Consider the following 12,331-nt stretch of genomic DNA (forward strand, 5'->3'; position numbering starts at 1 on the left):
AATCTTTTTTTTAAAAAAAAGGATTCAATTTATGAAGCACTGATAGGTAATAAAAAAATAATAATAATCACATCAGAAAAAACACTGGTGAAAATTTATTTCAGAGTTGAAAATTTACCACTTCTAGGTTTAAGTTTTCCTTTACAATGTAGGATAATATTTATGTATGTGTTTATTTATTAATTTCTTTATCTATGATTTATTTGGATTATGCTAAAGTATTTATTTATTTATTTATTTATAAGTATTAAAATGTGATTTGTTAGTTTAATTGATACAGTATGTTATCATACTTCTTTTTTCATTTACTCAGATATGTTGATGATGTATGTACAGTATAGATTTGTGTGTATGTGTGTGTGTGTGTGTGTGTGTGTGTTATAGACAAGACAGGTTTTTTTTCACAACTTTACTAATGTTGTGTTGGTGACATAATTTTAACATTTAATTTCTTTTTAATCAAATTCAAACATGAAAAAAACATTTTTTTCTTTAGCAAACGTTAATAAACTCAATGATCAACAAAAGAAACAAAAATGAAACCCAGAAGAAAAAGCAAGTAACAGAGGATCATACTGAGAATATGGCCTCCAGATTTATGAATCCTTTAAATATGTCGGAGCTTTGTACTTTTGCACTGCTGAGTTTCCTTTAAACATTGAAAAATAAATGAAACAGAGAAACATTATGCATGTAAACATTGTATGAGGTCACAGAGTTAACACAGTGGGATCATGGTGAGTCAGTCATTGTATTACGTGACTTAACTGTTCAGAGCTGTCACTTTATCCAAAAACCGTGTGCACAGATGGTAGTTTTGAGCTTCTGAGATTTTTAATATACTGTCAACAGAGACAGAAAATAGTTTCAGCAATTTGTTGAAACATGCAAATAGAAATGTAAACTCAGTATAAAAGGAATAAATCGGTCCAAACTCAAGGATCTTGAAAGTGAATATATGGTCTGAGCATCTTTATTCTTCAGTGCAGTCAGATGAACCCTTATAGTTTTCAGGAGTAGCTCTTCTGGCACCTTAAAGGACTATATGAAGCTCTTCTTTTGGATATTTCTTCCTTTTATTAATTTCTCTATCAAAATTCTTCCACACTGCTTTAACAATGCTGAGCTCAGGTATTCATCTTCTTCACACCCTGTCCATCTCTTGTACAGATTTATTTTTGAAGCCTGACACTTCTTTTGTCCTCACTCGTCCACTTTCCTCAGATCTTTTAAGGACACTGAGATAAGCCAGGTTTTCAGCCTACAGCTGTTTGGGAATCACCTTGTTGCTGCTAAAATCCTATCTCCTGTCTGTGAAACTGTGTCATCTTTGTTTTTGTGTTCCCAAAGATGGTACTGTGATTCCCTGACATCTGTTCTGTGTCAACACAACACTGGTTCATCCCTGAACTTGCATGACTCATAGATGAAAGTTAAGTGAAACTTAACAGACAAGAGTATTTCTCAGAAAATCATGGTCTGATGACTGGACTTTAAATCTAGGGAAGAGAGTGTGGCTGCAGGGGAGAAAAATTATATAGAAATCGGAACTGTTTAAGAACTTCTGCACATATTGTTTCTGTAAATCATTGTTCTTAAATAATATCAAACATCATGTCAAATGTGTTAAACAGACTAAGTGCAGAAAACACATAATACTGTGTTTATTATTTTTGTCACATTGCTGGGGGATCTGATGTGGAATGATAATTCACAGAAATATTTATGATAATTCTAGGCTGATTTTAACATGACTATTAAATTGATATTTTGTTTGACACCTATTTTTATGGTTTTGTTTTTTAAATCATTTAAAAAAAACTTTTATTGAAACAACAAACAAAAATACAAATTATATATGCAGTATTGATCAAAAGAGGTACAATAAGTCACTACAGATGAGACAAAAAAGGTTATGTACAAAGTAATTGGAGTTCGGCTTGAAGTAAGAACAAAAACATGAGAGGGTACAATTTTATGTGACAATGAAATATAAAGTATAAATTATGAAGAGAAGGGATGTACATAATTAAAACTGTTTTCATAAAAAAAAAAATCATTTTTTTCATTTCTTTGTGCTTTAACTTCTTTGGATAAATCAGAAAGTTCAGTCTCCGACGTGGTTGACGCTGACGCTACGTCCTACGTCATAGCGTTAACGCGACTGCGGAAGTGAACACGTGTGGTTGAAGGGTTCACCACCTCGTATTTAGAGAGGCCACGACTCTTTATCAGGTAATTAATCCTCTTTTATTAAACTTGCAGTTTTAAAACAACAACCAGACACCGACTAAAACGACCGAAGTTAATCTGACGGGGTTTAGCTTTCTCTGAAGCTGAACCTTGAACTTCTGATGCTAGCCTGTTAGCCGCTCAGCTAGCACCGCCGCTCAGAGTTCCGCGTGCTTAAACTCATCTCCGCTGTTCCAGGATCAGAAATCATCCATCTTCCTCATCTTCACCCCCCCCTTCATCATGGCCGTGAGAGCGTCCTTTGAGAAAAACAACGAGGTCGGCTGCTTCGCTAAGCTCACTAACACCTACTGCCTGGTGGCCATCGGCGGCTCGGAGAACTTCTACAGGTGAGGAGCCGCACGCGCACGTCACGTCATTGTGCCCTTTACAAGCTGGAGACAGACAGGTGTGTCTGCGTGGAGGCAAACATGATGCGTCAAGTTACTGGTTGTCCTAAAAGTTGACCGTCGTCACGCCTAGGTGTTAAGTCTGTGTTGCCAAATACTGTGACAGAAACACGCATCAGAGTCTGAAAATAAAAGAAGCTGTAAAGTTTCTAAATGAAGCTGCCCCAAACCACGTGACCTTATCTCGCACGCCCTCAGAGAGACAAACAGCTGAGCCTGAAATGTAATGGAATATGACCAACACACACATGGAGCAGACATAAAAACTTTTATATCCTTACGTTTTAGTAATGTTCCACTCACAAATACTGCTTCAGTAAAAGTAAAACTTCATAAGTGGAGTTAAGTAGAGTGGCCTGTTTCAGAGTTAGACTAAATGTTGTAAATCTGTGTCAAATGTAAATAAAAACAGAACGCAGTCATTCCAAAATATAATCAACCCATTTATTCCCTATAAAACATTAAAAAAAAAATCAGATATTGATTCTGAGACATTTTAACATTTAATGGAAAATCTTAGCTCATTGTGAATTTGATGGCAACAAGACATGTCTAAAAACTTGGAATAAAGGCAGTAAAAGGCTGGAAAAATAACAGATAAAAATCAAAAACGACTGCAAGAGCTTATGACAATTTATCACAATAACTGGCACCAGGTCAGTAATATACTGGGTATAAAAGGAGAATTCCTGAGATATAAAGATCTACAAAAGCTCACCAGTCTGGGACAAGCTGCATCTAAAAATTGTGGAACAATTTTAGAAAAATGTTCATCAGTGTAAAATTGTGAAGAGTCTGAAGATCCCTCTGTATACAACTTATCTCTTTAAAACATTCAGAGAATCAGGAGGAATCACAAGTCAACTTCACAACAGTGCGGTTTGTCCGTCAACATTTGCTCCCAGAGTTCTGCCTGTAAGGCACCTCTTCCTCCTGACAGCCCTAAACCTTTTCCCAAAACACCTCCTTATTTGATTCTCTCCTCCCTGTTTAGTGGGCAGGGAATAATCAGAAGCACATCAACTTTGGAGACAGTGAGTCTTAAACCTGCTACAAACTCAGCAAGAACTTTTCTTGAGGCCCTGCGAAGAAAAATAATGTAATTTTGTTCCTATGGACATGGTTGAAGACATTTCTCGACATATTGGGCTGGCAGAACTTTTTTCTCACGGGACTCAGATAATATCTGAGGTGGGCATGGTTAATACAGAAAAGCATGAAGCGCACAGGTAAACACAAATTGTTTTAACAAAATGACTGATTAAGGTGGTAAGAAAGTATGAAATTATTTACGTGACTTTTAAACACATGGAACCAGCCGCATGCTGCAGATTTAGTTTCTCTTTACAGATAAAATAACCGGCTTCACTGCACATAACAGCAAAGATTCTCGTGAAGTATGAATTGACCAGACAAAAAATAAATCTTTGCTTGTTCCAGTTCCAGCTTCTGTGAAGTATGTAACAAACTTAAGAAGAGGTGGAGGTATATTATAGGCATATTAAAAATCGAAGAATAATGAATGGGTCGCCAGACGGAGTCTAGATTGATGAGCCATTGTTAAACATTGTAGATCAGGAAAATATCTGTCGTGGCTTCACTTCAGATCCAACGGCATGTTTTCTCCCAGTATGTCGAGATGATTTCTGAAATGGTTCATGTTATTCTGTAAATCACAACTTGGAGAACATGTGGATGAGCCGTATTTATCCAGCGGTTCGGAGGGACGTCTGACAAAGTTCCACATTGTTTGAGCTCATTTAAATGTAATTGTTCTGATTTTTTTGCAGTGTGTTTGAAGGCGAGTTGTCAGAAACCATCCCAGTGGTTCACGCCTCCATCGCAGGCTGTCGTATCATCGGGAGGTTGTGTGTCGGTGAGTAAAACTGAGCTTTTGCTCATAACGTTCTCCTGCAGCAGCACCTCCCTGAACACCTCCCAGCACCTCCCTGAGCGTTGCACTGATTAATGCAACGCTCTCCTGTCAGGTAACCGCCATGGTCTTCTGGTGCCCAACAACACAACAGACCAGGAGCTGCAGCACATCAGAAATAGTCTGCCAGACGCTGTGAAGATCCAGAGGGTGGAGGAGAGGCTGTCTGCGCTGGGGAACGTCATCGCCTGCAACGACTACGTGGCGCTGGTGCATCCCGACCTCGACAGAGTGAGATAATAAAAACACATCTTTAAGCTTTGCTGACTGACTATATTATATTCAGAAAATATAAATGGTGCAAAATATTTGCACATAAAGGTATCAGAAGAGAAGACAAGAAAAGTCTCCATAATATCTGGTTTCACGATTCTGAAAGATTTCCCAATCAGCTTAACTGGTGATCGGTGAGGGTGCCATGATTCTGTATAAAAGTAGCATCCACCAAATGTGGATTTTGGTTAAGGCTCACCACTAGTACTGTACTGGTGCTCGGTAAAATACCGAACAGATCTGTCCACCGTACGCAGCACAACTGTCCTGACTGTCCTGCAGGATTTCTCTTGCATCAGATTTTGCGCAGTTCCTTATTTTAGCACTGAGTGAAACATCACGTCGCATCGTGGATGTAAACGTTGCATAGTGCGGTTTTTCTCAGCCTCGGGATCTGCAGTGTAAATAAGATTAATAACATCACTGTTTTTTATCACCAGGACAAAATCTAAACCGGTTGTAGAGGAAATGTAACGTTCAGGCTTCACTGTCGGCATGTTATGCAGGATATACCGAGATATTTGGAGAGCTGTGTGTTTAAAGGATTACAGATGAAATGGCATTAACTTGTGGAGATTGTAGAGCACTGGTGATGGACTGGTGACCTGTCCAGAGTGTTTCCTGCCTCTTGTCTGATGATTACTGGGATATGCTCCTGCTTAACTAGACTCAGCAGAATAGAAGATGAATGAATGGAAACTGTAGTGGACTTCAGCTTCGTTTTGCCATCATACAAACCGCTTTCAATGAGTAGTTTTGCAGCTGTTTGAACTGCTGTTGATGGTCCTGGTTTGATTAAATGTGATTATTGGTTCAGAAACGGTGAAGCTGCAGGCGACTGGTCGGTTCAGATTTTAACACAGACGCTCTGGTTCTCAGGAGACGGAGGAGATCCTCGCAGACACGCTGCAGGTGGAGGTTTTCCGGCAGACGGTAGCAGAGCAGGTCCTCGTCGGCTCCTACTGTACCTTCAGCAACCAGGGAGGCCTCCTTCACCCAAAGACGTCCATCGAAGACCAGGACGAGTTGTCGTCTCTGCTGCAGGTCCCCTTGGTGGTGAGTTCCGGCTGCTTTGGGGTTTTAATCTCCGTGTGTTTCATGTGTCATGTGATTGGGTATGCGGCGCACCAGACAGTCACGGCGTTCTCTTCCAGGCCGGCACCGTGAACCGGGGCAGCGAGGTGATCGCGGCGGGGATGGTGGTCAATGACTGGTGCGCCTTCTGTGGACTGGACACCACCAGCACTGAGTTGTCAGTAATTGAAAGTGTCTTCAGACTCAGTGACTCGGCGCAGCCGTCCGCCATCGCCACAAACATGAGGGACTCGCTGATCGACAGGTGACTAACACACACACACGCACGCACGCACGCACGCACGCACGCACGCACACACACACACACACACACACACACACTGGTACTGGTTATTGACTCAGTGCAAGGTAAGCGTCTTGTGTTTCATTACACAGAAATGCCTGAATACCGGTGTGTTTCTAGTTTTACTGGTGTCTGGCTTCTGTAGTTTTATGCACGTTGCCACGGTAACGACGTGTCAGCATGCAGCACTTCTTTCTAAACAGAAGCCTCGTCCCAATATGCGCCGATAATAGTTTATTTTTGATCAGAAATGAAACCTTTGTGGTTTTATTTATTTTATACCAAGGCTGCGGATGGCGTTTCGTGTCAGAGACGCATTTAGATGAGCGCAAGCAGAATGATGAGGGCGACAGCGTGTTCACTTACAACTAACCAACGTGCACTGTTGCAGAAGTGGAATGCTGTTGTTATTGATGTGTAAGAAATATCTGCTCACCACCTTATCAGGTCCAGTTTATAAGTTCCAGGTCGGACCTCCTCTTCTTTCAGAACTGCCAACATTCTTCGTGTCCGAGAGTCAACAAGCTGTTGGAAACAGAGATTTTTGCCCCATAATGACATGAAGCATCACAGTTGCTGCAGTTTGTCAGCCGTACATCCATCATGAGACTCATCGGTTCCACCACGTCCTAAAACTTCTCCGTTGGATAGAGATCTGGTGGCTGTGGAGGCCACTGGAGTACAGTGAACTTATTGTCATGTTGAAGAAAGGAGTTGGAAGATTATTTGAGCTTTGTGACATGATCCGTTATCCTGCTGGAAGTTTCCATCAGAACATGCTAGACTGTGGTCATAAAGAGATGGACATGGTCAGCAAGGTAGGCGGTGGCGTTTATGTTGGTACTAACTATCCCCCACACCATCACACCACCAGCAGCCTGAAGCATTGATGCAAAGCAGGATGGGTCCATGCTTCCACGGTATTCTACATATCTGAACTGGAACCAGTGGTCATTTGACTTCCTGTTGCCTTTCTATCATCTCCAACCAGTTTGCCCATTCTCTTCTGACATCAAGAAGGCATTTTGGTCCAGACAGCTGCTGCTGACTGGACATCTTCTCCTTCTCAGACCATTCACTGTAAAAATCCCAGTAGATCTGCAGTTTTTGAAGCACTCAGACCAACAACCATGCTGCGTTCAAAGTCACTTAAATGTTCTTTCTGTCTTATTCTGACGCTCAGTTTGAACTTCAGCCAGTCGTCTTGATCATGTCTACATGACTAACACTGGGTTGCTTCCATGTGATATTCGTGTCAACAACAAGCTGAACAGGTGGACTTTATTTACCATACAGGCGATTGATATAAATGGGTTCTTCGCTCGTTTTATGACCTCTTTGGTTTGTGGTAAGAGGTGTATCGTCTTGAGTGAAAACATAGGAGCCGTTTGATGTCGTAACTCAGAAAGCATCATGTTTTAATCAGTAACTGATCTTAAGATGATGCTGAAAGTTCAGATCTGCTCTGACCCACTTCTTTGTTTTGTGTTACACACTCAGACACACAGATGATTGTAACACTCCTCCTCAACACTTGTGGGATAAACTGACTCATGAACACTTGTTCAGGCGCTCCACACAGGCTGCCATCTGCTCGTTGTAGAGCTTTTTGCTGCAGATAAACAACCTCCAGACAGAGATTCACTCTCATCATGTGATTTTCTGACCTTGTTTTTAAATAAAAAGGATCAGTAACTGTGTTTTTAGGGATAGATAATTAAATCATTTGTTACCTTTAAAGTGGCTTCAGTCTTTTTTTTTTTTTAAGCAATCACTGATTTCCTGCAATGCAGCTCGAATCCTCGGCAGTTCAACTAAAGCTGCAAATGAAGAAGTAATTTCTGGAGTTCATTATCTTCCTGAATTTATGAGCTCAGACTGTCTTCATGTTTTCATACAGAGCCGTCGTTTCTCTGCTGCTTTTAGTCAAAATGTCTGATTTTACTTGAAATGCTCTGACACAGTCAGTAACCTACTTTTATTACAAATCAAATCATCTTTAAGTGGAACTTGTGTGTTTTTAAGCTGCATGTACGCTGTCTTTATGCAAACACATGCAGTCAGACAAGTTTTCTGATAAAGGGTTTATGATCAAACATGGCAGAAAAGGAAAGGATGTTTTGTGTTTGGGTTGATTCTGGTTTAGTTGGAAGATCCTGGATGTTTAAGCTTCAGAAAGTTCACATCATGGAAAAGAATAAACTTCAGTCTGTGGACATTAAAGCAACATTTAGTTGAAGCTTCATTCTCGTTTAGTCTTGAACCAGGTATTTTTTACTGTTCAGTTCATTTTTGGAGACTGGAGCCTGATTTGCATCACTAGTTATGTAATTATGTTTTGTATGACAGGAAATATTACAGAAAGTCTGGCTTTTTTATTTTCTCCCCAGTTGGAAGTTAGAAACTCAAGTTTTCCAATTTGTTTCTAAAAGTTTCTAAAATAACAATGAACTTCTTAGAAATGCTGTTCTTAACATCAACATGTTATTTAAACCAACTGAGACAGACCACTGTGGGCCGCTGAGCAAGGCCCTTTAGCCCAGCTGCTCCCAGTCTGAGGAGGACGGAGGGTCAATGGACCCGATAGGAGCTTTTAAACCTGCCAGCAGCCTGAAACAATTAGTTGTTTACTATTTTAATGACTTTGAAAAGCCCATTAATACAACATTTTGATCTCTGTTTGAAAGATGTCAGAGATTATCGATGATCCAAACAGACGGGAGAAACATCGCAAGCTCAATCTTTCACTGTAAAACTAAAACCCAGATGTTTCAGCAACTAAAATCCAGATGCAGAATCATCTGGAACATGATGTGAATCTGTAAAAATGACCTTTTGTAGAGACTTAAAAGCTTCCTCCATCTGGATATAAATACTTTAAATCAAAAGTACTAATAATTTATTGCCAATGTTTGAACAACTTCCGGCTTGAACTGTGAAGTGAAGGTTTTACTGCAGCAGATGTTCAGATTAAACCTGAACCTCCACAGTTTCCATCAAGTCTGATGAGCTAATTGTTAGGGATGGGAATTTAACAACTCAAGATTGAATTCGATTCTGATTTTTGGGGTGACTCTTCAATTCAGAACAGATTCTTAAGTAACGCTAAAGTAACAAAAAGTGCTAATTTCCCAAGTAACTTCATTCTTCTGTAAGCTTGAAAGAACTGAGAAATTATTACGGCCGATTCGATTAAAATTGTGAAATGTGCAAAACTTTTTATGCTGGTCATTTTTCTTCATATCAGTTAGGATAAAACGCAGTAGTCAGACCATCAGTCTGCTGCTGTAATGACTGAGAAGACAAGTAAAAAGATTAATAACAATAAAAATGACAATACATTTTATAATGTAATATTTGTATTTATTTGAAATATTTATTTAACAAAAATATCTATTTAAAAATTGTTAAGCAAAAAAAAACAAAACAACCTTTTATTTATTTTTTTAAAAATTTTTATTCGATTCCCCTCCCCTACTAATTATCGTCTTCTGCTTCTCATCAGCATGGCGTAGAAGCGGCCGCTGTCTGTTTCCTGCCATGGACGAACCCTGCCAAACGAAGCTGCTGGACCTTTCTCTACAAAACGTCTCCTTCAACACAAACTTGGTTCCTTTTCTCTCAGATCCCACAGCTTTCACCTGCAGACATATTAAAGTCACCACTTAGTACCTCTTTGAATATATTTGAGCAGAGAAAAATTGAGCAGCTCGTCTCCATCATGGACGGCGTGTGGTCAGAGGTAAACTAGCTGCATCCGGTTTCGGTGAGTTGGGAAGAAAAGTGCAGTAACGGAGTAATATGAATGTTTTTCTGTGTTGCTGTTTGAAGCCTGAAACCACAGTCAGCTGCTCAGACATGTTTGGTTTCCTGCAGTCGTGAGATCAAAATCCTCCATTGATCATGAGAAGGCTGCAGGATGGAAACATGGATTTTAAACATAAGACAGGTGATAATAGGTCTGAGTGCTTAGAAAGCTTCAATCTGAGGTCTGAAATCGCTGTTTGGTTTTGAAGCATCCAGATGATTAAAATAACAAAAAAAGCAGTGAGATGAAGAAGTGTCTTCATGTTTATGCAGAAACTGATGTTTTTGTCTTTGACTGTATGAAATGAGACAAACACAACAGATGTTTCCCTGAACTTCTTACAGTAAATAAAGTATGTCACATTCTTTTTATTCTTCTTTTTTATTTTAATGTCTTCAAGTACAGGACAAAAAAAATGTATTTCATATGAATAATTTGGCTGAATTATTGCACATCAGTTGGAAATGCTGACACTGAACGCACCGTATAAATCTGGTTTCTCTGAGAGAAATCCATCCATTTTCTGAACCACTTAGTCTGATTCAGGGTTGCGGGAAGCTGGAGCCTGTTCCAGAAATCATTGGACAGAAGCAGGGTACAGCCTGGACAGGTCGTCTGAGAGAAATATAATAAACTCTACAAACTGATGTAGATGATCAGATTTATGTTCATCCTTTGCAGAGATTGATTTACATGTCAGTGACAGAACTGAACAGCAACAGATAAATGCATTAAATCAGTCATAAACTAATCAAAAAGGTCTGATATCAGTGAGAACCAGTCTGTGCGTAAAAAAAAAAAAAAATATCTTAAAGATTTTGTTCGTAATCAGCAGAATTGTACTAATGAAAAAAAACCCAAGCAGTTAAATGTCTGTTTTGTTTGGGATGAAAAAATGATCTCCATATAATTATTGGTCCATAAAGATTTTTAAATTAAATGGAGTAGAAATGAAAGTGTTGTGGAGATGAGGTCTAATAAAGTTACAATTTTGCTGATAACGTATCAAACAGTAAATATTTTTATCAGTCTGTCACAATGTGTTAAACGGGCTAAAATGTATCATGCATCCTTAGTGGCGCCCCGTTTGTATCGTCCACTCTGCTTCCATTGGTTATCTCCTGTCTCCTCTCTAGGCCCCGCCCACCAGTCTGCATCCCTTCTGCTGAAACCGAAGGAAACATTTAACTGGATGTGAAGTTCGACTCTTTTCTCCAAACCACTAACCCACGACCTGTCTGTTTTTCTGAGTTAACAAGGTCATTTTACAAAAAGCACCCAGTAATGGACTGGTGGTCTGTCCAGGCTGCACCCTGCCTCTCGCCCTGTGATTGCTGACTTTGGCTCCCCACAACTTTTAATTAGACTAAGTGGCTGAGAAAAGGATTGACCGACTGATTTTACAAAAGCAAAGTCACAACTCAAAGATGTGGTTAAGATGGGGTTCTTAAACTTTTTGAGCTCTACACCATGACTGAATGATTAACTGTGTGACTTATTATATGGGTCATCTTGCAGCAATCCTCTAAAGCTGGAAAACTCAAAATCTTCATAGAAAAACTGGTTTTTGGTGGATCTCTGCTGTGACAAAGTACCTAGATGCCACAAATCAGCTTCTTTTATGGAGATTATGACAAATTCAGAGTTTTAAAATGATTTGAGAACAAATTGTTGATTTTGCTTTAATGCAAGGTGTCCTTACTCCTGCTTCACACTTGACTCAAATGAAATGGATCTGACAGCCAATGATTTTCTGCACAATGACTAATTACTCAAGTCGGCTGTGTCTGAGTAGGGATACATCGAAAACCTGTAGGACTGTAGTCCTAGAGGACCAGAGCTGGACACCCCTGCTTTAATGTGTAAAAAAAAAAAAAAGGTGACAATTTCACAGAATTGTCTCTACATTAATGGTTACGTCTTACCAACAGTGGTGAAAAAAAGTCCAAAATTTATTTAATAAATGTAAGTTATTTATTTTTACAACTATGTGGTGACCCTCATGTGGGGTCCTGACCCCAATTTGAGAACAACTGGCTTAAGTCTAATCTAGTCCTGCAGTGTCGGACCTTTTCTCCTTTTACTGATGAGCTCCAGACCAGCTGTGAAATGACGGACTCAAGTTCATGAGTGTGTGTTTGGTTTTGTAGATAAACTGTTTTATTAAGTTTTATTTGTAGAAGTAATCTCATTGAGTCACACAGTCTCTTTGCAAAAAAGACAGTCGTTTTACCAACATGCATGTCCTTCAGTGCTTGCCTTCCATCATGGCCGACGTCATGTGGTTTCAGCTGAAC

General features: G+C 39.6%; 1 protein-coding gene across 1 annotated transcript; it reads left to right on the forward strand.

The window, feature by feature from the left end:
* Nucleotides 1–2,157: 2,157 nt before the first annotated feature.
* eif6 (eukaryotic translation initiation factor 6) lies at nt 2,158–10,390 on the forward strand. Its single transcript, XM_079241466.1, has 7 exons — nt 2,158–2,235; nt 2,431–2,582; nt 4,433–4,518; nt 4,631–4,806; nt 5,728–5,904; nt 6,003–6,187; nt 9,732–10,390. Exons 2-7 carry the CDS (start codon nt 2,476–2,478, stop codon nt 9,739–9,741), a joined length of 741 nt encoding a protein of 246 aa, XP_079097592.1. The 5' UTR covers nt 2,158–2,235; nt 2,431–2,475; the 3' UTR covers nt 9,742–10,390.
* The last annotated feature ends 1,941 nt before the right edge of the window (nt 10,391–12,331 follow it).

This window comes from Telmatherina bonti (genome assembly GCF_933228915.1).
Source record: "Telmatherina bonti genome assembly, chromosome: 6".
Lineage (NCBI taxonomy): Eukaryota > Metazoa > Chordata > Actinopteri > Atheriniformes > Telmatherinidae > Telmatherina > Telmatherina bonti.